This window comes from Nilaparvata lugens, chromosome 6, assembly GCF_014356525.2.
Source record: "Nilaparvata lugens isolate BPH chromosome 6, ASM1435652v1, whole genome shotgun sequence".
Lineage (NCBI taxonomy): Eukaryota > Metazoa > Arthropoda > Insecta > Hemiptera > Delphacidae > Nilaparvata > Nilaparvata lugens.
Genome location: NC_052509.1, coordinates 1,105,703 through 1,129,111, shown reverse-complemented (window position 1 = coordinate 1,129,111; position 23,409 = coordinate 1,105,703). Strand labels below are relative to the sequence as shown.

General features: G+C 34.7%; 1 protein-coding gene across 1 annotated transcript in view; it reads left to right on the top strand.

Moving 5' to 3' along the window:
- The window catches only part of LOC111058218 (disco-interacting protein 2), a 295,605-nt gene that overhangs the window by 265,189 nt on the left and 7,007 nt on the right, over window positions 1-23,409 (top strand). Inside the window, exons 12-22 of the mRNA XM_039431325.1 lie at window positions 34-160; window positions 1,287-1,517; window positions 2,833-3,045; window positions 4,748-4,979; window positions 11,679-11,809; window positions 14,235-14,503; window positions 16,611-16,891; window positions 19,562-19,785; window positions 20,058-20,252; window positions 20,960-21,239; window positions 22,642-22,765. Of these exons, the coding sequence (XP_039287259.1) occupies window positions 34-160; window positions 1,287-1,517; window positions 2,833-3,045; window positions 4,748-4,979; window positions 11,679-11,809; window positions 14,235-14,503; window positions 16,611-16,891; window positions 19,562-19,785; window positions 20,058-20,252; window positions 20,960-21,239; window positions 22,642-22,765 (2,307 nt within the window). The remainder of the gene's footprint in view (window positions 1-33; window positions 161-1,286; window positions 1,518-2,832; window positions 3,046-4,747; window positions 4,980-11,678; window positions 11,810-14,234; window positions 14,504-16,610; window positions 16,892-19,561; window positions 19,786-20,057; window positions 20,253-20,959; window positions 21,240-22,641; window positions 22,766-23,409) is intronic.

The window sequence follows — 23,409 nt, the reverse complement described above, 5'->3', positions numbered from 1 at the left end:
GGACTTATGTTTGTGTTTGTAATGTTTGTGTAGGCCGGGCAGAGGCGGCGTGAACGCGACGGGTCGCGGTGTGCTGTCGATGTCTGGGTTGAGCTTCGGAGTGGTGCGAGTCGACCAGGAGAACTCGCTTACCTCGCTCACGCTGCAGGACTGCGGACAGGTAAATCATCATTATTATTCTTGCAAATTGTTTTCTGATTTATCTCGACAAAATAAAACATGGAGATTTCATAATCTGTTATGATTTTAAGGTTTCAGAGTATCAAACAGTTTGTTAATCTATTCTGTTATATTTTGAGATTCGGCAGGCGTCTAACTGACTTTTCATAATCACGTGTCACACATAATAGTCTAGACTTTAAATTTTCATCATTGAGTGAGTTGGAAGATGTTTTTAATAATAATAATAATAATAATAATAATAATAATAATAATACCTTTATTTGTACAAATAGACAAGTTAGAACACATCTAAATACACAGAATAATAGTAGGTTTTTAACGTGCAGAATGACAGCTCAAGGCCTTTGTGAGTTGCACAAGTCAAAAATGAAAAGAGAAAAAGTTCAGGTACATTGATATAAATGTCTCTGAACTTTTTATCATCATTATTATTCTTGCAAATTGTTTTCTGATTTATCTCGACAAAATAAAACATGGAGATTTCATAATCTGTTAACATACGATTTTAGGGTTCCAGAATATCAAGCAGTCAGAATGATATTCTGGAACCCTAAAATCGTATGTTAACAGATTATGAAATCTCCATGTTTTATTTTTGTAAGGAATACTGATAGTTTGAAGTGTATCTCACACTATGGAATAAGTATTTCAAAGAAAACCACCACAAAAAACACTGTTCGAAAAATTTTACTATACTGGACGTTCCACGAACTATTCATATCACAGACAGTTGAGCGGTGTACGAGGAAGGCTAGAGTGATGAGAAATGAAATAACTGTGATTAGGGCTCAGTTGCACAAAAGCCTGTTAAATTTTAATAGTTATTAAAATACCACAAGAACCAATTGGAGAAGCCTTCTTTTCAAAAGAATATTCTATGATTGAAATTTAACAGGCTTCTGTGCAGCCGGGTCATAGTTTTGTATTTATCCAATTAAAATTAATCGATAATTTACTCCGCAAACAAACATAACATCACAAAACAAAAAAAGTATACATCTTATTTTGTATTTTCCAACATTTTTTATATAATTATTTTTCTAGTAATTTATTCTATTTTTAAAAAGTATTTTAGTTTTGAAATGTGTATTGTATGTGTTTAGGTGATGCCCGGCTGTGTAATCGTTGTCGTCAAGATGGAGGGAGCGTCGTACGTGTGCAAGACGGACGAAGTGGGTGAGATCTGTGTGAGTTCGGAAGCGACGGGCGCCCAATACTGGGGCCTGCAGGGTCTCAGCAACACCACATTCAAAGTGCAGCCACTGCTGGCTGATGGCAAGCCGCTCAGTGACGCCCTCTACACACGCAGTGGCCTGCTGGGATTCCTCGGACCTGTCAGTACATGTTTATTCATTTATTTATTTACAATGCAAATAACACTGATGTAATAACATTGAAAGATAAAATAATAAGGTAGTCCTTGTGCTATTTTTCTTCCAAATTTATAGGTGACAAAGTCCAAGATAAGGTTAGAATTTCACGTGTACAATTTTTATAAAATGTTGGTCCAAAATAAACATTAAAACTATAAATTTTGAATTTTAGATGGCTTGAATTGATAAATTAATTAGAAATATTCCACTCAATTACCACTTTCCACTATTAATATTGAGTTATTTAAGAAATTTGGAACTATTCAAGAAACACAAACTCGTAAACACTCGAGTACAAACATAGAAAGGCTCACAGATAAATTCCGGTACGAGACTGGGAATTTTAACCGTGATTAATTCCACGAGAACCAATCAGAGAAGGCGTGTTTGAAAAGACGGCTTCTCTGATTGGATCTTGTGGAATCAATCACCGTTAAAATTTAACCGGGTTTGTGCAACCGGCCCTTGATGACATATCTGATAGCATAACAGTACAATAATAAATTAAACATAATAATCGCACTTCATATATCCACAACGATTCAGTATAACTATAATGTTGTACATTGTTGCACACTGTTGAAAGAGATGTTGCAGAACTATTATTGTTTCATACTGAGACAAAAATACAATATTTTGTATTCTCTATTTAGTTTGGAATTGATGCTAAACTTATCAGTATTTGTGAGTCTTTTGAATGACAGCTGCCACACTGCATCATCCAGATTGTGAGAACCCTAGTAGGTGATTTTCAAGACATATGTTATCTTTTATCTATGGTAGTGCTGTGTTGATTTTCTTTCTTTTGACAATTCTTGATTCGGCTAGTATGATGTAGGCTAGTAGATTCTTGATGTAGGCTAGTATGAATGATCTAGAGATCATGATTTGTGATTGTGATTACTGATACTGTCTTAGCTCCGGTCTGAGGTAGTTTCAAGCCTTAAAAAGTACAAGTTTTTGGATTTTGAAGTGGAAATTACATAGTAGGCTACAATAAAGCTGCGTTTACTCCAAAATTTTTAACAAAATGTTTATTTTTCCGTCCTTATAGATTCTATTAGATTGTACATAACTTATCATACACATTATGTGCATATTCGTTTCTGTTTAATCTAATAGAATCTATAAGGACGGAAAAATTAACATTCTGTTAATAACTTCGGTGTAAACGCCGCTTAAAGATGGTTTGACTCACCTTTGTAACTTGAGCTCATTGTGTACTGTTTGTTGAATTTTTTCTCTTGACAGTAAAGATGGTTTGTTTGGTGTACAGGGTGGTCTGGTGTTCGTGTGCGGGTCACGTGACGGCCTGATGACGGTGACAGGTCGCAAGCACAACGCAGACGACATCATAGCGACGGTGCTGGCCGTCGAGCCGATGAAGTTCATCTACCGCGGTCGCATCGCCGTCTTCAGCACACGCGTGCTCCGGGACGAACGCATCTGCGTCATAGCCGAGCAACGGCCTGATTGCAGCGAGGAGGAGGTCAGTTCAAAACAACATTTCAAGCTCAAGTCAATTTCAAGTTTTCCTAATTTTTCTGAGGATGATTAAATTAACAGCTGTTCTTAGTGAGAATTTGTGTGTATTTTTGGCTTCAAAATTCATAAAATAACTTAATTAATACAATGTGCAGTGATAATTAAGTGTAATATTTAACTATAATTTGGTGTTTTAATTTTTCTAAATTTAAAATTTGCATCTCATATTTATTTTTGGACGAAAGTTGAGCTTGAACTTCTCACAGAAGAAACATAACCTATTTTTTGGACATGTAATCAAAATTTGGGAATGGAATAGTTTTGGGCCAAGCCTGTTGTTCCTTCCCAATCATATTTATATGATTTGTTATTGTATCCACGTATAAATAAATGATGCCCATATGAACTCCAGGTATGTGTGTGGGTAATGAAACTGATGATGAGAGTTGACCTACAGCTTTAGGTGGTTTCTGAACCGCCGGGAATATTTTTTTGTATCTCTTGATTGGTATGTGAAAATAAAAAAATCTGGTGTGGTACACTCACACAACTTTCCTTGCTCATATTTGAAACTACGATCAGACTTTTGTATATTATGTGTATATATAATTGTTTTCAGAGTACTTTTTCCTTTGTGTAAATTGTGAAATTCGATGATTTTTTTTAGTCATCACTTTTTTAAAGTCGTCAAAACAGCTGTTCTACAGATGAAATATCTCGACTAAGTGTTCTTTTTATGAACTGCTCTACCTATATACCTCATGCACGAGAAGGAGGTTACAAAGTCCATTTCTCAAGGATGGGGTGGACCCCCGATTAGTTTCCCTTTTTTAAAACATTATTTAATTATGTTTATGAGTGAAAAAAGTGAGATTCACTCACTTGAAAATGGCGTTAATATGTCAAAACATGTCGTGAGTAATAAAATGAAGTTTTAGAAAAAAAGTAATTTGATTTTTTCCATTTTTTTCATAGCCCTAGCCAAAAAGTTACTCTTGAGAGGTATTTTGAGGAGATTGCTCTTAATGTGGTCATTTCAACGTATCGTATCTTATTAAGATAACTTAGCAGCACTATCACAAAGCCAATCCCTTATTTTAGGTTTTATTTTCTGAAAATTACTACTGTATAATCTTTGGAAAATATCTATGAGCTTTTATAATATCTCCTAACGTTTTTCAAGTTTCCTAATTACATTATGTATTTCGACTTATTTATCTATATTTTCATAAGTAAGTGGAAGGGAGATGAACTTTTCCCAAAATTTTGTTTAGTTCCATATAGGAGGATTTAGTGTAATTGTAAATAGATCAGAAATCTTGATATTCTTTATTGAGTTTCGAGATTTACTATTGAATTGTTTTTCTTTTCTCTATTATCATTTGTAATGGATTGTTGAGAGTCATGTACAACTTTAATACCAAGTTAATATCGATGAGGGAAATATTAAATTACTCATAATGAATGTCCAACTCATATTTTTCTGAAGTGGGATATACTTTTTTCAATATTATTTGTAGTTTTATTCCTTCTTTTTATTGTAAAGTCGTTTTTTATAAATGAAAACATTTTATGAATATACCATGGAAAAATTATTTGATACAAATTGTAATACTCATTTTCTCATTTACTTGATCATTCAGAATTACACAACTTTGAACGATAAACACAGCAACGTGTTAAATTGTGTTTGTTTTGTGGTTCAGAGTTTCCAGTGGATGTCGCGCGTACTACAGGCGGTGGACTCTATCCACCAAGTGGGTCTCTACTGCCTGGCGCTGGTGCCACCAAACTACCTGCCCAAGACGCCGCTGGGCGGCATCCACCTGTCAGAATGCAAGCGCCGCTTTCTCGAGGGCACCCTGCACCCCGCCAACGTGCTCCTCTGCCCGCACACCTGCGTCACCAACCTTCCTAAGCCACGTGAGGTTCATCCAGGTACACTACACTCGTCAAAGACACCTGCTGCCCTCCTAGTATGGTTACACAGCTGTGCCGTGCATACACCGTTTTTGCTTCACAAATAACGGCAGCTTGTTAAGTTGTCGACAAAATTCTTAAAATTCTATCACAACATAGTTTTCAGAAATTAATTGTTTGAAGTAACGGCAACTCGTATAGTTGTCTACGAAATTCTACCACAACACCGTTTTCGAAATTGATTGCTTTTGAAGTGACGGCAACTCGTATAGTTGTCTACGAAATTCTACCACAACACCGTTTTCGATATTGATTGCTTTTGAAGTAACGGCAACTCGTATAGTTGTCTACAAAATTCTTCCACTTCTCCGTTTTCGGAATTAATTTCTTCTCAAATAACGGTAGCTTGTACAGTTGTCTACAAAATTCTACCACAACACCGTTTTCAAAATTGATTGCTTTTGAAGTAACGCCAGCTCGTATAGTCTGCTAAATTCTTGCAGTTGAAAATACAGTCTAAATCAAATTAAACCGACTTGATATTGTTAAAACCACTGGTTCATTTAAGGCTGTGCAAAGGCTAAAAATAAACTTTCTACTGGTGATATTTTTCAAAGTTTTTCGATTTGTATATCATTAAGCTATCAAAATGTTTTCTCAGGAAAACATTTTTTTCCGACCATTAATTTTTGAGATATGAGCGCCTAACGTTCAAATTTTTGGGACAGAAAAATTCAAATTCGGTAAGAGATAAATCCATGAGATTCAGAGGATAAATTCTTCATGGTATTGTTGATTTAATAAAACGAATATGTTTTGAAAATATTAATTTTTGAGAAAGTTATTCAATTTACTAAAAATGACCAAAAATAACTCAAAAAAAGTTATTTTTGGTCAATTTTGGTAAATTGAATAACTTTATCAAAAATTGATAAATTCAGGGAATTTTTGTTTTATTCAATCATCAATACTATGAAAAATTCATCCACTAAATCTCATTGATTTATCTCTTACCGAATTTTAAATGTTCTGTCCCAAAAATTTGAACTTTTAGGCGCTCATATCTCAAAACGGTAATGATCGGAAAAAATGTTTTCTTGAAAAAACTTTTTCATTTTGATAGCTTAATGATATACAAATCGAAAAACTATGAAAATTATCACCAGTAGAAAGTTTATATTTAGCCTTTGCACAGCCTTAAACTATTTGATATACTAGTCTTAGTTGTTACACCATTACATCCAGTAAACTATTAGAGAACTAATAACAGTACAGTTATGGGTTACTTGTTTACTAGAGATTGATGATGGCGTTTAACTGAATCTAGGGTCTTGAATTGTTTACCCAGCTACACAAGTAAAACCACTGGTTTATGAAAACAATTTGAGATAATAGTTTGAGTTGTTGCACCATTGCATCTAGTAACCTACTAGAGAACTAATAACGGTTCAGTTATAGTTTACTCGGAATTGTCAATGGCTAACAACCGATACTATTATCTCGAATAAACGAGTGGTTTTACTTCATATTATTAAAACCACTAGTTTTTAAAAACAATTTGAGATACTAATTTCGGTTGTCACACCATCACATCTAGTAAACTAACAGGGAACTAGTAACGGCTCAGTTATAGTTTACTAGAGAATGATAATGGTGTAAGAACAAAAACTAGTGTCTAGAATTGGTTAAATAAACGAGTGGTCTTAACAATATCAACTCGTTTTCATTCAGTATGGATATTCACCATAACATACACATAAAGTTGGAGTCCAAATTCTTGATTGAAAATTAACTACTATACAAAACGAATGTATTTTTCAAGTGACGGTAAATTGTTGATAACTCGTACAGTTGATCACAAAATTGTTGTAATAAATTGAAAATTAACTATTTTTTTAAATTGCCCGGAATTGTTAATTCAAAATTAACGAATGCAGTGCATGATTACAGCAATACATCACCGGTTTTAACACACACATTTCAACCGTTTTCTAAACCGATGGCTTAATAAATAATGCAGTTTGTTTACAATTCGTACAGGTGCTTAAGAAATTATTGGAATTGAAAATTATCTCCAGATTGTTGATCCAGCTACACAAGTAAAACCACTGGTTTATGAAAACAATTTGAGATAATAGTTTGAGTTGTTGCACCATTGCATCTAGTAACCTACTAGAGAACTAATAACAGTACAGTTATGGGTTACTAGAGATTGATGATGGCGTTTAACTGAATCTAATGTCTTAAATTGTTTACCCAGCTACACAAGTAAAACCACTGGTTCATGAAAACAATTTGAGATAATAGTTTGAGTTGTTGCACCATTGCATCTAGTAACCTACTAGAGAACTAATAACGGTTCAGTTATAGTTTACTCGGAATTGTCAATGGCTTACAACCGATACTATTATCTCGAATAAACGAGTGGTTTTACTTCATATTATTAAAACCACTAGTTTTTAAAAACAATTTGAGATACTAATTTCGGTTGTCACACCATCACATCTAGTAAACTAACAGGGAACTAGTAACGGCTCAGTTATAGTTTACTAGAGAATGATAATGGTGTAAGAACAAAAACTAGTGTCTAGAATTGGTTAAATAAACGAGTGGTCTTAACAATATCAACTCGTTTTCATTCAGTATGGATATTCACCATAACATACACATAAAGTTGGAGTCCAAATTCTTGATTGAAAATTAACTACTATACAAAACGAATGTATTTTTCAAGTGACGGTAAATTGTTGATAACTCGTACAGTTGATCACAAAATTGTTGTAATAAATTGAAAATTAACTATTTTTTTAAATTGCCCCGAATTGTTAATTCAAAATTAACGAATGCAGTGCATGATTACAGCAATACATCACCGGTTTTAACACACACATTTCAACCGTTTTCTAAACCGATGGCTTAATAAATAATGCAGTTTGTTTACAATTCGTACAGGTGCTTACGAAATTATTGGAATTGAAAATTATCTCCAGATTGTTGATCCAGAATTAACTCAAAATTGTTAATTTAAAATTAACGAGTGCAGTGCATGACTACAGCAATACACTACAATTTAAGACACACACAAATTTTAACCGTTTTCTAAACCGATGGCTTCAATAAATATTGGCAGTTTATTCACAACTTATGCAGTTTTCTAAAGTACTCTTGTTATTGATAATTAACTCCAGATTGTTGCAAAATCGTGCATCGGTATCGTACGAGAATATTGCTTCCATTCAATTTTTTCGGAATATTTTTTCCTTAAACGATAATTATCAATCAATATCACATTATTAGTTATTAGTTCACCAACTTATTCCCTCAATAATTTATTCACCTCAATCACGGCAATTTTCACAGTTTTTTGGGGAAATAGTGTACGTAAAATGCTGCTCATTTCTTTATAAATGTAGCAAACCTGAATTTAAATTCTGGCTTTAAGAAATTGATAGCATTCGCATTTATTAATTTGTCATGTTTCATACCTCATTAACCATGATTATATAATAGTTGTTATCAACTCCAAGGATATAATCTACTTTTGCTTGTTCATTTGATCTAACTTTGGAACAGAAAAGGTTCTTTGCCAAAATCTGTCCCTCTCCCCCCAAATATATATATTCTTGATTAAAATAAGTAGATATCAGCCATTATTATCGTCGAGTATACATATTGAAACTGCTAAATTCAAGGAGTTTTCTTTTTTTAAATCTTTCATTGTGAATCAAAAATGTAAAATGTTTCATCAATAGAAATGCATCCATTACTATACTACTGTATTTCGATTAGAAGTCCTTTTTCTAAACGATGCATGTAATCAATCATATATTGATTCAAGTATATTATTCTGGGATTAATTACAATTCAAGTAGAAATTGATATAATCGAATTATTTTAGTATGGAATGGAAATAATTTTTTGATTTAATTTGTCTTGACATGACCCCGATTCTCTGAACAACTTTTCTGTAGATTCCCTAGATAAGTATTGGAAAATATCGCTCACCACCAACCTCAAGTTCCTTGAATGCTTTTACATTCTATTAATCAACTGTAGTATGGCCTGAAGTAGAAAACGCATACATTTCCATCACTTCTCAATATTATATTGATATCGTATTGGGCTGAAGATTTTCCATTCAAATGACAGAGTTCACCTGAAATGTTCTTGTATTTTACTGGACCCTAGGTCGTCGATAACGCCATGTTTTGATTCTATAAATGGATGAAGTTTCACCAGAAATGTTGTGAAATTTCACTAGAGCTTATAGCCCTATATTATGCATCTTGTTTAGAGATTCACCACACTTTTACATAATTTTATCAGTAAACTTTCAATTGTAGTCATGAGAAACATCACAATTCAATTCATTTTTCTCAACACTACTTTTGATAAAAGAGTTTTTAATAACGCACGGTTGCTGTTTCATGCATGTTTCCATTTTAACCGTTTTATTGAAAATTTTCAACAATTTGTTGAGAATAAAATCGGAAAACTAATAAGAGTGATATCACAGCTATGTAACCACTGCAGGTGATCACACCTTTATTGAGTTTGTTTTTTTCTATTTTTCAATATGCACAGTAGTATTTCTAATTGTTACTATTTATTTTTATCTTTTGCTTTTTTCTTGCATGTTCCCTATTGTAAATATGATAGTTTAGTACCTATATATTTTTTTGTTTCTCCATAATTACGTTATTTCCCCTTTTATTGAAAATAGCATTTTGATACCTTCTTCTATCAAATTATTTTATATGATGGATAGATTTCTACCTTGAAATTTTTGACTCTCGAATATTACTTTATTTACCCCTATATTAAAAAATAGTATTTTCATAGCTCCTTTCAAATTGTAACATATTTTATCATCTTTAAGTAAAATTAAACATGTCTTGATAATGTAAATATTTATCAATTCTCCTTGTAAATAGTGATGATTGATTGTAGATTGAATATCGGTTAATCAAATGATAAAGATCTCAGTTCTGCGGACCGTGTACTGTAAAATGCATTATTCACTATAAGTTATGGCTGAACAAAGTCATTTAAATGTTCTAAATTATTTCAAAGATCGCCGCATATTGTATGATATTTTCCAAGTATTATACCATAGATTAAGAACAGAGTATTTCATTTTCTCTCCATATTTGCTCTATGATTATGATCTAATAATTGTTTCAATGTACATATAACTAGTATGAGTTATTACTGGACAAGTTCGTATAAATATTTAACCCCTTGTGATGTTTTCCTCATGTTCATGATGAATCAATGTTCTTATGATACAATAAGCATCTACCATAAATAAATAACATTTTATTGTCATGGAACAATCAAGTTATAAGCATCGTCAATAGTCAATACAACGCCATACATGTTGTAAAGATATAATTCCATTGATATCAATCTGTCTTTGAAAACTGGGGAATATCCAAGTGACCTGAAATACAGGGTCTATCTGGAAAGTAATGTCAATGATTGTTTTCGAAAGCCGTTGAACATTTTGGAGTATTGCGGCACAGGGAGACTAGTAGTTTGGAGTCTTGTGAACAAAGCCCACTTCGCGCCAGTTGTCTCCGCTCTACAGGAGAGTTTTTACATGCGTTTTCGTGACGCGTCAGAGCTCAAACGCGGCGTTCCTCGTGACGAGGACCCAGACTTTTTAGGAAATGTTGTTGAAAAATGAAAATGGGTCGTACTCCAACACTCAAGTAAATTTTTATGGCTTTTGTTGGTGGGGAGTCCCTTGCGGGAAGCTCCCATCTCGCCTGAATATATCTTTTAAGGCCCATTGACGGCTCAAATGATATATTCAGGTGAGGTGGGACCTTCCCGCAAGGGACTCCCCAACAACATAAGCCCTACGAATTTTCTTCCTACCCAAGACTCATCTCCAGTGATAACATTTTCTAAAACGTCTGGGTCCTCGTCATACTTCGTTCACGAGGGAACGCCGCGTTTGAGCTCTGACGTGTCACAAAAACGTATCTCACGGAAATGCCTGTAAAAACACTCCTGCAGGGCGGAGACAACTAGTGCCAAGTCGGCTTAGTTCACAAGACCCCAAACTACATAGTCTCCCAGTGCCTCAGCACTCTACAATATACAATGGCTTTCAAAAACAATAATTAACCTTACTTTCCGGACTGAGAATGTTTGTTGTAGTGAAACCACTTTCATTTAAGGAAGGTGATCAGGAAAAATTTGAAATTACCGTCCAATAGCAATATTGTCTGTATGACGATACCGCTTTATTAAAATCAATCTATGCAATGAGGATATTATTTCATTATTATTATAATATGAGTATGGGATTTAGTGTCCTTTATTTATTAAATCATTACTATTTTCCAAAGATTAGTATGATTATTTTAGTAAGAGTATAAGGCCCGCCGCAAAGTAGACCCACGCTAATCCACGAAAAGCAACCCACGCCGTGGGATGTTTTGTAAACCATTGCTCAACTTTTCCAGACATCTATGTAATACATGCAATGAATAATTCACTTGTCAGCTGATTGATTATGAATATAGGGTTCGTGGATTAGCGTGGGTCAACTTTGCGGCTGGCCTTAGAGATAGTAAGGGAACCTTCACTTCTTCGTCATCACTACAGTGATGGTCTGCGAGATGAGAGAGAGGGAGAAGTAAGTGGTTTTGTTACTTGTTAGTGTCCTGAATAGCATAGCAAAGTAATGTGGTTTTGCATTGGCAGCTGGTGACTGTGTTACAGACATAGGTCCGGCGTCGGTGATGGTCGGCAACATAGTGCAGGGCAATCGACTGGCGTCGGCGCAGGGGCGTGATATCGGCATCATCGACGAGGAATCTGACTCGGCTCGCAAGGTAATTCACTCAAATCATACTTCATTCATTCATTAGTTCATTCATAGAAATGAAATAAAAGTTATCAATTACCCTTTTTATGTGTTATTAATTGACAGCTAATTTCAACTCATTAGAGCCATTTTCAAGCGTCATAACTTTTCATTGATAACTTTTATTTCATTAACATACTTATAATAGACTTATAATTGACAGCTAATTTCTACTCTTAGAGCCACTTTCAAACGTCATAACTTTTCATTGATAACTTTTATTTCATTAACATACTTATAATAGTCCTTTAAAGGAAAGTGAGTATATTCAATCATTCATACTACACTTTAGTAAACGTACGTACTCGTACTTTAAATTCGGGAGAGAAGTAGCTCAAAGTTAGCCTTTTTTCTCTCTTCCAATCTTTTCAATGATGAGTAAAGTTTGTACAAATGGAAAATGAATAATTTATTCATTCATACTCTACAGTATGATTGGGTGTACGATATCTTCATTTAATCAATTATAAATCGTATAATTATGATCGAGAGAGAACTACAGGCTTAGCCTAGGACTGTTCTACTAACAATATTTTATGAATTAAGAAAATGGTTCAAAATAAAGGTTATGTCTTGACGTTTAAGAATCTAACTATTGTTGAATTATTTATTCGTACAATTATATATTTATTCCATCTATGATATTATAAGTAACATAAAATCTTTTTCACCAATCAAGTATTAGATTCTAGGCCTGCACTGCGACGTTGCAATATCGTAGGACAGGGCCTTGTATTAGAGGTAGCTATGACCAGGGTCAATTTAGTGCAGGCTTAGACACTTTCATGAAAAGATTGTTGGGTGAGAGTATTGGAATTAGCTAACTTCATTTCACATAATTATAATCGGAGTGAACAAGAGGCTTAGCCCGAATCTATCTACTCCCAAATTTTATAGAAATGTAGTAAAACGGTTCGAATGATCATGTCTCTACTTTACTTATGATGAATGCATGCTCCATCTAGATCAAGTTAAAATCACAAGTAAGATGAGTATTACTAAGAAGTTATTTTCGAAATTAGCGGGTCTCTTAAGAGATTCGTAGGAGTTTGAGGATACTTATTGCTCGTAGCTTCAGTTAAAGCTTGAACTCTTTTATAAAAATTGAAAAAAAAATTTTTTTATTTAATCATTCAGAATTACACAAATTTTTCTTTTAGAAAGGACAATTATCATGTTTTATGTCTTCATGGAAAAATTCTACCTCATCTCGGAATACAGTTTTTCAATTTAAAAACTTGGCTGACTAGAACTTGAGGTGAGAGCTGAACGAGTTAGTTGCTATGGAGATCGATGCCACAAAACAGCTAGCAATGATTAAACCATTTGCAGCCATTGATATCAGGTACAAGTAAATAGGTATCAGTATTCAGGTATTTTATTTATTTATTCATCTATTGTACAAAATACTACATTCATAAAATAATTATGACTTTGGAGGAAAAACTAGGCTGAGCCTGTAATATTTCTCTCCAAAAATTTAGATAAAAAGTTAATGTTGTCCGAAGGTTGAGGTTATACTCAATAAACAGTGTGTTATGTAGTCACACACTGCTTCGTCACTTGATTTTTGTCCAGGAATAATGATTTGAAGATTTAGAATTTCAATGATTGAAGATTTTTATTTCAAATGGTTGAATATAAAAACATTTATTGTGGATGTACTTGGCTCTGTAGCATCCGGAAAAGATGAACTGTATGCTCTCACTAGTGATCAAGTTTTACCAATCTGCTCGTCTGGTCTCTCGTGCCAGGTTGTTTTGATATTTCTGTTCTTCTTTCTCTCACAAAAAGTGTGGTATGATCACAGACAACCATGGTATGATGTGAATGTAGATTTTTATGAATAATTCAATGGACTGTATTATTCAACTTTCAAATTGCTAATTTGTGATGAAAGGCTGACTTCTCATTTTATAAAATTTGACTATTTGTGCAAGTAGAATTTTTCACAATTTCTTTGTTTTTTTTTGACGATAGATGAAATAAAATAGTTAATTCAATTATTCATTAACACATTGAGATGGATATTTCGTGTTGTTACTTCTTTAAAACTTCTTCTCTGTTAGAAGTGGACTTGCATACAAAATTTGCACATCTTTCTTTTTATTCTTTTTTCCTGCCTTACTCTCCCATTCTTCACTTTTTCACTCCTCTTCACCCTTCATTCCTTACTTTTATATCCTCTACCAGACTATTATATGGGAAACCTTGGTTGGCTAGATATTTTCCCTCCTTTTTTCTTTCCACTACGCTCCACCATGAAGGCTGTTTCTGTATTTTTATTGTATTGATTTTGATTTCTTCTGTTGATTTTGTGTTGAAAATAATTGATTGAATACGTGTATTTTGTGTTTTTCCATGCAATGAAAAAACATTTTGTGTTGTGTTAAGGCGCGGTTCCGGTAACGATCAGACCGCCACACCCGCAGAACCTGCAGACGACGCTGCCGACAGTGCGCATGATCGTGGACGTGAGTAAGTCGGTGCTGGTGCTGTCCAACCAGAACGTGATCAAGCTGCTGCGGTCGAAGGAGGCCAGCAACGTGGTTGACATCAAGTCGTGGCCGACCACGCTCGACACCGACGACATGCCCAAGAAGAAGCTCACCGCCATGTATCGCGCGCCTACCGCTGAGATGCTCGCCTATCTCGATTTCAGGTATGGACACTTGGTCAACTTTCAAGTGATCGACGAAAATACAAGATTTTTACATACTATTCATTAAAGTAAGATAAAGGTGGTAGTAAGCATGATTGAGCCTTGATTATAACATTAGGAAAAGTAGATAAATTAGGAAAATTTATTATTAAAATTAGTAAAAGTAGGAAAATTTTGTGAATTGAAGAACTACAAGACTTAACCTATTTCGGACTATGTGTTATCTAAATTTGGGAGAGGAATAGCACAAGGTTATTTTGTTTTTCCTCTCCCTGTCATTTTGATAATGTACTTATTGTATAAATGAATGAATCAAGATTCGTGTGGCTTTTTCTTGAATGAAAACCTTCACCAGAAGGTTCCATCTAGCTTGAATGCACTAGTAAGCCCATCGGACTGGAGAACTCGCTCAAAATGCCTCTGATATTCCGTCAGCTGCTCCATTGTCATCTGTCAAGATCGGTTTACAATATTCCATATAGCTTTCAACATTTTTTTCCTCTCGTGATTATTCATTCCATCTATATGGAATCCATGCATATTTTTTGAAAAGGTTTTCATGATTGTACAAGATCACCATAGTAAGTTCCACGTTATAATGGTAGTATTTGATCTATATTGGTGTTGCTATCATTGTCTATCATTCGACAAAACAAATAACGCTATCCTCTTCTAGCTCCGAAACGTTTATTGATAGTTTTTCAACAATTGTACATATTGGTACTAGTTCCAAAACCATGTACCACTTCACTTGTAACTGAATTCTGACAGCTATTGAAAGTCCTAGCATTCAACGTTATTGGTACTAATTCTGTTACAGTATGTAATGATGTGAGTCGGTCGGTACTAGTTCAAAAACAATGTTCTACTTTAGACAAAAGATAAGCTTTCCTCAATTGTTTCTCAACAATTGTACAAATTGGTACTAGTTCCAAAACCATGTATCACTTGTAACTGAATTTTGACACTTACTGAAAGCATAACGAAAAGATACCTTGAAAATTATGTTTGCTTGATAACTAAAGCTAATTAAAGATACCGCATGTATTATTCGTCTCTGCTGAAAATCCTATAGTGGGGTCCACGTTATAATGGCAGTGTAGGATTGACAATACTGTTGCTGTCCTTTTCTATCATACAACAAAACAGATAGCGCTATCTCTCTCTAGCTTTGCGATGTTGTCTGTTTTCCAGAATATTTTATTTTTACTTTTGACAGTGACTGTACAAAAGTAGACAAACGATTCTCAGCCGCCATTTTTTTCCTTCATTCTATCAAAATACTTGAGTACACAAGTCGTATAATTGATTTAAAATGTATTTTTGAAACAATTAAATAATTTTTAGACATTACCGTATGAGAAACACAAATTAAAATACCTGAAATGACATTTTCAAAGTAGATAACTAACCATGCTAGACTTCATTCATGTTTCAGTTAGCCTACACGTATAGGTTAGACCTTCTCGTACCGGTATAAATAATATTGAAAGTTTATTTCAGAATTATTCCCATTGAAATTACTCATTTTTAATAGGATTTCTATTTTTCTCTCTTTTCTAAAATAAATTGGTATAGAATACCTACCAAATAACTTAATTTCTGTTGTTTTGAAATTCAGATCGGTGTATCACCGCTTTTTAAAATAGCCGCCATTTCAGGTTTGTATAAAAATAAAATCTGATCTCAGTTATGGAAGCAAATTTTTGAATCAAATTAAGAAAAATATATATATTCTTGATTAATTTGACATTAAATTGATTATTTTATCAAGGAAATTATAATCATTATTAGATCAAATTTAATGGGATGAATTAAGTAACAGCTGTGTACACTCAGTGGCAAAATGCAGAGACTTGGCAACGTTTTTCTCCTATCTTTCTTCACTGCCATTATAACGTGGACCTCACTATAGTGCCGGTTGCACAAAAGCCGGTTAAATTTTAATCGTGATTATATCCACGAAGAGGCCTTCTCTGATTGGCTCTCGTGAAATTAATCACTAAAAACTAAAATTGAAAATTTAACCGGCTTTGTGCAACCGGGACATAGCATTCAAAGTTGTTGATATTAATTCAGTAGGTTGTAACGATGTGTATGTTTTCAGTGTGTCGACGACCGGCATGCTGGCGGGCATCAAGATGTCGCACGCAGCTGTGACGTCACTGTGTCGCTCGATGAAGCTGGCCTGCGAGCTGTACCCCTCGCGACACATCGCCCTCTGTTTGGACCCCTACTGTGGCCTCGGCTTTGCGCTCTGGTGTCTCAGCAGCGTCTACTCCGGTCACCATTCCATCCTCATTCCGCCCTCCGAAGTCGAGGTTAACCCCGCCCTCTGGCTATCCGCTGTCAGCCAGTATAGGGTGCGCGACACCTTCTGCTCATACGGTAAGTACATCTCCTTCCAACATTTACATTATAATTTATGTAATCATGCAAGTTAGGTACTACCATAGAGAAACAATAGCATAAGTAGATATCCCATGGTATAGGGCGTTTATGTCGCAACTTTTACTGTTATCTCAAGCTGATAGTCCACGTAGTTCTTTCCTGTGGAGCTTCATGACGCTGGTAGTCTCTCATATTGTGCCGTTCATACATTCTTACCCGGTCAAAACAGTAAAAATCTACAATAATCGACAGTAATCGGCTTCAGATAACAGTAAAAGTTGCGACATAAACGCCCTATACCATGGGATATCTACTTATGCTATTGTTTCTCTATGGTACTACCCTGAACGAGACGTAAGAAATGAGATACTAGATTTGGAAGTATTACAGAGAGACACAGGTTGGAGTTTTATAGGAAAATCACATTCTGGGGATACCTTCTGCTCCTATGGTCAGTGACATGTCCTGCTATTGGTTTTATGTCATGGTTTTTATTTCATCATATAGATCAGTAACAAGCAAAAGCTCAGACTCCATGAGGACGCTGCAATTTCTAGATTTTTCTGATGACTCAACCATATTTAGTACTTCTCACCTCTAGAATCACCAAGAAGAAAATTAAATCAAACAAACTTGCTCAAGCTGGATTCTCACATGATATCAGTATCATTGAACGTATCTGGTCCAGTAAAAATACTATTCTTTTTTTTGTGTAGTTGAGAAGTTGATATTGTGGTAATTATTCATATATATATATATATATATATATATATATATTATATATATATATATATATATATATATATATATATATATCAGAGATTGACAATGTAAACAGAGTTTATCAGAGATTGACAATGGTGTAATAACCGAAACCGGTCTTTCTAATTATCAATAAATCAGTGTTTTTTGACAATTTCTTAGTCTTTTTCATTCAATACTATTCTCATGAGCTGGGACTACTGTATTCTGAATAGTCTTATTAATGGAAATGATATTTTCACTGTACTGGACATTGTCACTAATACTGATAAATATGTGGGAATACAGCTTTAATATATTTTTCATATATCAAATAAAAAAAAATTTTGATATTTCTTCATTTATTCATTAGAAAAACTGAATTTGATGTATTAATTCATTAATTATAAATAAGTGTATAAGCGATTTGGTAACGATTTGACAAATCCTCCTACCCCCTTCCACAGGAGGTTATTGGATGAAATATATAGAATGAAAGAAATAGTATATTTCGCACCTAGAGCAGAAAATGAGATTTTTCCGGCTCGAAATCGGTTTTCATATCGGAGGCCGTAGGCCGAGGACTAGAAAAGATTAAGAGCCGGAGAAATCTCATTTTCTGCTCTAGGTGTGAACGATATTTTTCGCCACACTACAGGTATTGCTGACAGAATAAATAAAGAATACTCGTTATCGTACCTATCTCTTGATTTTAGTGGTAGAAGATTTGCAGTCAGGATTTAAGATTCTTTTAAAATTTCACTTGGAATATCACGGGCGTCGTCATCTTCAAGCATTTTTGAAAATTCGGAATGTGCTAATCAACAATAAATAATTGAATAAAAATGGTTGCGAAGCGAATGCTGAATTAGTTTGATTCGAAATTCGAACTGAAATCATGGCGACTTCAGATGAAGAAAGTGGACACTAGCCCGATCTAGCGGATGACTTATTAACTACGGACTTCCAAGCGGCTGGAAAGCGTCCATCCTTCAACAGAAAGAGAACACTTTCCAGCCTAGACCGGAAAAGAAACCTGTTTCTTACGTCAGACGAGAGTCGTCTGCAAACAAGGTCTTTCAGATCTACGTAGGGACTGGAAAACAGCTGCTTTCTGTGCAGTGTGGCGAAAATAAATTATTCGTTAACATTACAGCAGAAGGTTGGATGAGCGGCTTATACACTTATTGGTAATAATTAATATCAACAGAAAGCTATAGTGAAATTCACTTCGAACAATCAGCATTGGTTAAATGGAAAGTATTGATGTTATTTATTAGGAATTCTGACAGATTGAAGATAATCTCACTATATATATTCAATGAATTTACAGAGTAGGAAAAATCTTTCTTCGGAGTGAAGAATCAATAAAGTTTCAGTTGAGATAATATATAATATAATGAATAAGGATATAATGTCATGATTATTTCTAATTGCATAAATTAGCAGTTCCATAATTTTCATTTATGTTTTTTAGTTTTAGTGCAGTAGCTTATATTTATTTTTTGAAGATTTTTTTTTTGTATTTTGTGTTTGGCAAATAAACAAATTCTTTCATTCATTCAATAATGTTCTGTAATTGCATAAATCGGCGGAGTGTGGATGTGGACGGATAAACGTCCATCCTTCAAGAAGAAGCTATAAAAATAAAAAAGGATTAAGTAATGTTTGATAACTGAGATAACATTTAAACTTTCATTAAACAACGCTCTAATGTCATAAAAGGATCTTCAAGAGTCTATGGGAAGCTTTTAGAAACAAAAAAAAAAACAAACATTACCCCTAAGAGGAATCTAATGAATAGTAATATTGTTAATTATTGTGCTCATAAGAATAGCCTCCATAAACCGATCGTTCAAATACAATGATTGTCATGTTTTTTCTTAAAGAATACATATTTTCAATTTTAAATCAAATCGATTTCAGGAGTGATGGAGCTGTGCACAAAGGGCCTTGGCTCGTCGGTGAACCAGCTGAAGGCGCGCGGTGTGAGCCTGGCATGCGTGCGCACATGCGTGGTGGTGGCTGAAGAGAGACCGCGCATCAACCTCTCCACCTCCTTCTCCAAACTGTTCTCGGCGCTCGGTCTCAGTCCGAGGGCCGTGTCCACCAGTTTCGGCTGTCGAGTCAACGTTGCCATTTGCCTTCAGGTATGCCTCCATTTATTCTCGTTGTGTAGACTTACAGTCACGAGTCATATATCACATTAGAGAGAAACTCAAACACTTTTACATGTTCGCTTACAAAAGATGTTTAATGTGAACACCATTCGTCAATCGGCACACGTAAAGTCACAAGACTCTTCCACTCAATACCTACATGCAGTCAATTATTTAAATAATATCTATCAAACTTTCCATAATAATAATGATATTATAAAAACTATTTCGATTGATTGCATTGTTTGGCTTTGTGTGTTCAGGGTGCATCTAGTCCGGAGCCGTCGTGCGTGTACGTGGACCTACGTGCACTTCGCAACGACCGGGTGTCGCTGGTGGAGAGAGGGAGTCCACACTCGCTGTGTCTGCTCGAGTCGGGCAAGCTGTTGCCTGGAGTCAAGGTCATCATCGCCAACCCAGACACCAGGGGGCAGTGCGGCGACTCGCATCTCGGCGAGGTAACTAGACAACTAAATCAAAACTATAAAATTCAAGATAATAATTACAACATATATATTCAATTATATAAATTACAAATTCATAAAATTCATAATAAGACACTAAATAATTTTAGTAACTATTTTAAGGCTACATTTTTTAATCCAATCAATTTGGATCATCCAACTTAGTACCTTGTGTCTGGATAGGTTGGATCCGAGGGAGGAAAGCGGTAAAAAAAATAATAATTAAAAGTCATTCATCCAAAAACTCTCGAACCGAATAATATGATTTATTTGAAGATATTCTTCTTGAATTGAAATTGGGAATTTAAAAGTTTAGTTTCGTTTGGAAGTTTGTTGAATAATTTAACTGCTCTATGTAGTGCTCCTTTTCCAAATTTTGTTATCCTATGAATTGGGTAATATAACATAAAATAAACAGTTTCAACATAAAATAATCAATAAAAATAAATAAACTCCTCGAAAATTACAAAGTATAATAATAGAAGAATGATTAAACCTCAAATAGAGCAGCGAAGAAAAAATAAAGAACAAAAAGTCGGAGATACAAAAACCTAACCTCGAAAAATTTTGCTCGAAGCCTTTCGCTGTGATGACTCAACAATATAGGCCTATGATTACATGTGTATCATGCATTAGTGACTAGCCTTATATATTAACAAAGTGTGGTTCTAATGTTCTTAATGTGGTTTGTGTGTTGTTAGATCTGGGTGCAAGCGCCGCACAACGCGAGCGGCTACTTCTCGATCTACGGCGAGGAAAGCGAGTACGGCGAGCACTTCAGCGCGCGGCTGGTGACGGGCAGCACGGGGGAGGTGTACGCGCGCACCGGCTACCTGGGTTTCCTGCGGCGGACGGAGGCCACCCAGCAGCTGCAGCAGTTGCCGCCCGGCGTCGTGGCGCCGACCGAGGTCACCGATCTCAGCGAGATCAACCAGCAGCCGCCCGGCTTTGGCGGGTCACAGGTGCTCGGCGATTCCCCTGGTTAGTACTCAAAGCTCATTCAACAGAATAATAGTCTTCAGTTATTTCAATAGAGATTCTGGAAAGTTCAGTTACATAGGATGACTACTTGTACTCTTGGGGGGGGGGGGCAAACAAAGCACCTTTAGAGTTGGCAGGGAAGGAAGCTCTCCGATTTGGAGCCTGAACTCCTGTTAAAACGCTTGAAAAAACGCTTAATATGGTCTGGTCATTATTTTTGTTGTCTTTTAGACACGACTAATTTAGACTCACAAAAATAAAGAGTACAGTACAAGTAATTCTATGTAATTGAATAATATATTATTGTAGATTATCTAATAACAATAAATGATGTCAAGTATAAGTGAAACCTTGAAAAAGAGTCTAGGATATTAGATTTATCTACAATACAACAAGAATATCCTCTTCAGACCTACATTACAATATGAGACAATCTCTTGTCCACATTGAGAAAATCGTACAATATTGAATACCTTCACATCATCACAGATGGTACAATATATTTATATAGTTTTGGCATTATTTAAATTAACTGAAATTTGTATATACGGATTTATAAAGGTGAAAGAATACCTTTTCGACTATGGTTTCCCAAGTAGTAGGCTGTTAGTGGGGAAAACAAATATATTTAGGGCATAGGGAAAGGGTATGAAAACATGAATGGTAAAATCAAATCAATGGAGGTGACTTATAAGCGAAACCACTTGTCACTTGATACTAACAGCTACTGAATTTCTGGCAATCAAAGTTATAGCAGAGAGTTTAGGTCTCAAATATCATGGAAAGAAAGAGTTCCTTTCAGTCCAGTTTTTGTATTCAGTTTCGATTATGTAGTAACTTTTATTCTAATTTCACATCCACCCTAACAGAGATTGTTCCTGTCTATGCTAATAGGTTTTATCAAGTTGGCGTAAAATACCCTTTTTAATGACGTATTTTTTGTGGGTGGGTTCATTGAATTCTAGTATGAATGAGTAAATTCGTAACACCTTTAGAATTTGTTTAGAATACAATAAGACCAGGAATTGGAAAGTACTGAACGAAATGAACTTGTATGTATGAACTGTGAGTGTATAGGTCGTAGTTCGAGATGGATCAAGAAATTATCTTCTATACTGAACTTGAATATTGGTCTTGACAATATTAAAATATTGCGTCATTGTACTAGATGTTAGTATAGGGAAAAAACCCTGGATCTTGTAAAGGACACAGGTATTGGTTTGTCCAACTAACGTACTTGGGACACACAACAAGCGTGAGGTTCTTTGAACATTTGGATCGTTGAATCCGTCCCTTCAAGTCATAATATAAGATAACATACTAAATCACTCCTTGGCTAAATGAATATGATTTAACTGATTAAATGTAAAATAATACTTCATCAACTTGGCATTTGTTGCAGAATTGCACGACGCTGTGTTTGTTGTGGGAGCCCTGGATGAAACCGTTTTGCTGCGCGGCATGAGATATCATCCCATTGACATAGAGAACAGTGTCATGCGCTGCCACAAGAAAATAGCTGAATGGTATGTCATTTCTTTGTCGCTACTCACTTCTAGTTATAATTTAATATTAGTTGTTCTCTTAATATGTTATGTCATCGTTGTGGTTACTTTGTTCATAGCAGATCTCGCTGCTCCATAAAGATCCGATTTACAATTATTGTCATTTCTTTGTCGCTTCTCACTTCTAATTGTAATTTAATATAATTGTTTTCTTAATATGTTATGTCATCGTTGTAGTTACTTTGTTCATAGCAGATCTCGCTGCTCTAATTTGCAAATTAAGTTGTCCCTAATCTGGCTTAATTCAAAACTCTCTAATACAGTCAGACAGACAGACAAAAGATATTTATTTCAAAAAAAATGCACTTTACATACAAAGTAATAATCTTATGTACTCATTATCAATATAAAACAACAACAAAGAATAAAATCAACCTCATGAATACAGTAAGCCAAGTAAATCTTTAGAAAATGGTCTGCATGGGCAAAAAATGCCTGTGCGCAAACCAGAGTTGCATATTATAAGTTTGTTAGAATGAAAGGAAACACTAATTTTGCTGCATTCAGAATCCTATTTAATATTATTACGTACAGAGGATTATTGGATAGCTCAAAAAATAATAAAAAGGTTAATTACTGTAATGATGCATACAGATTCCAAGAAC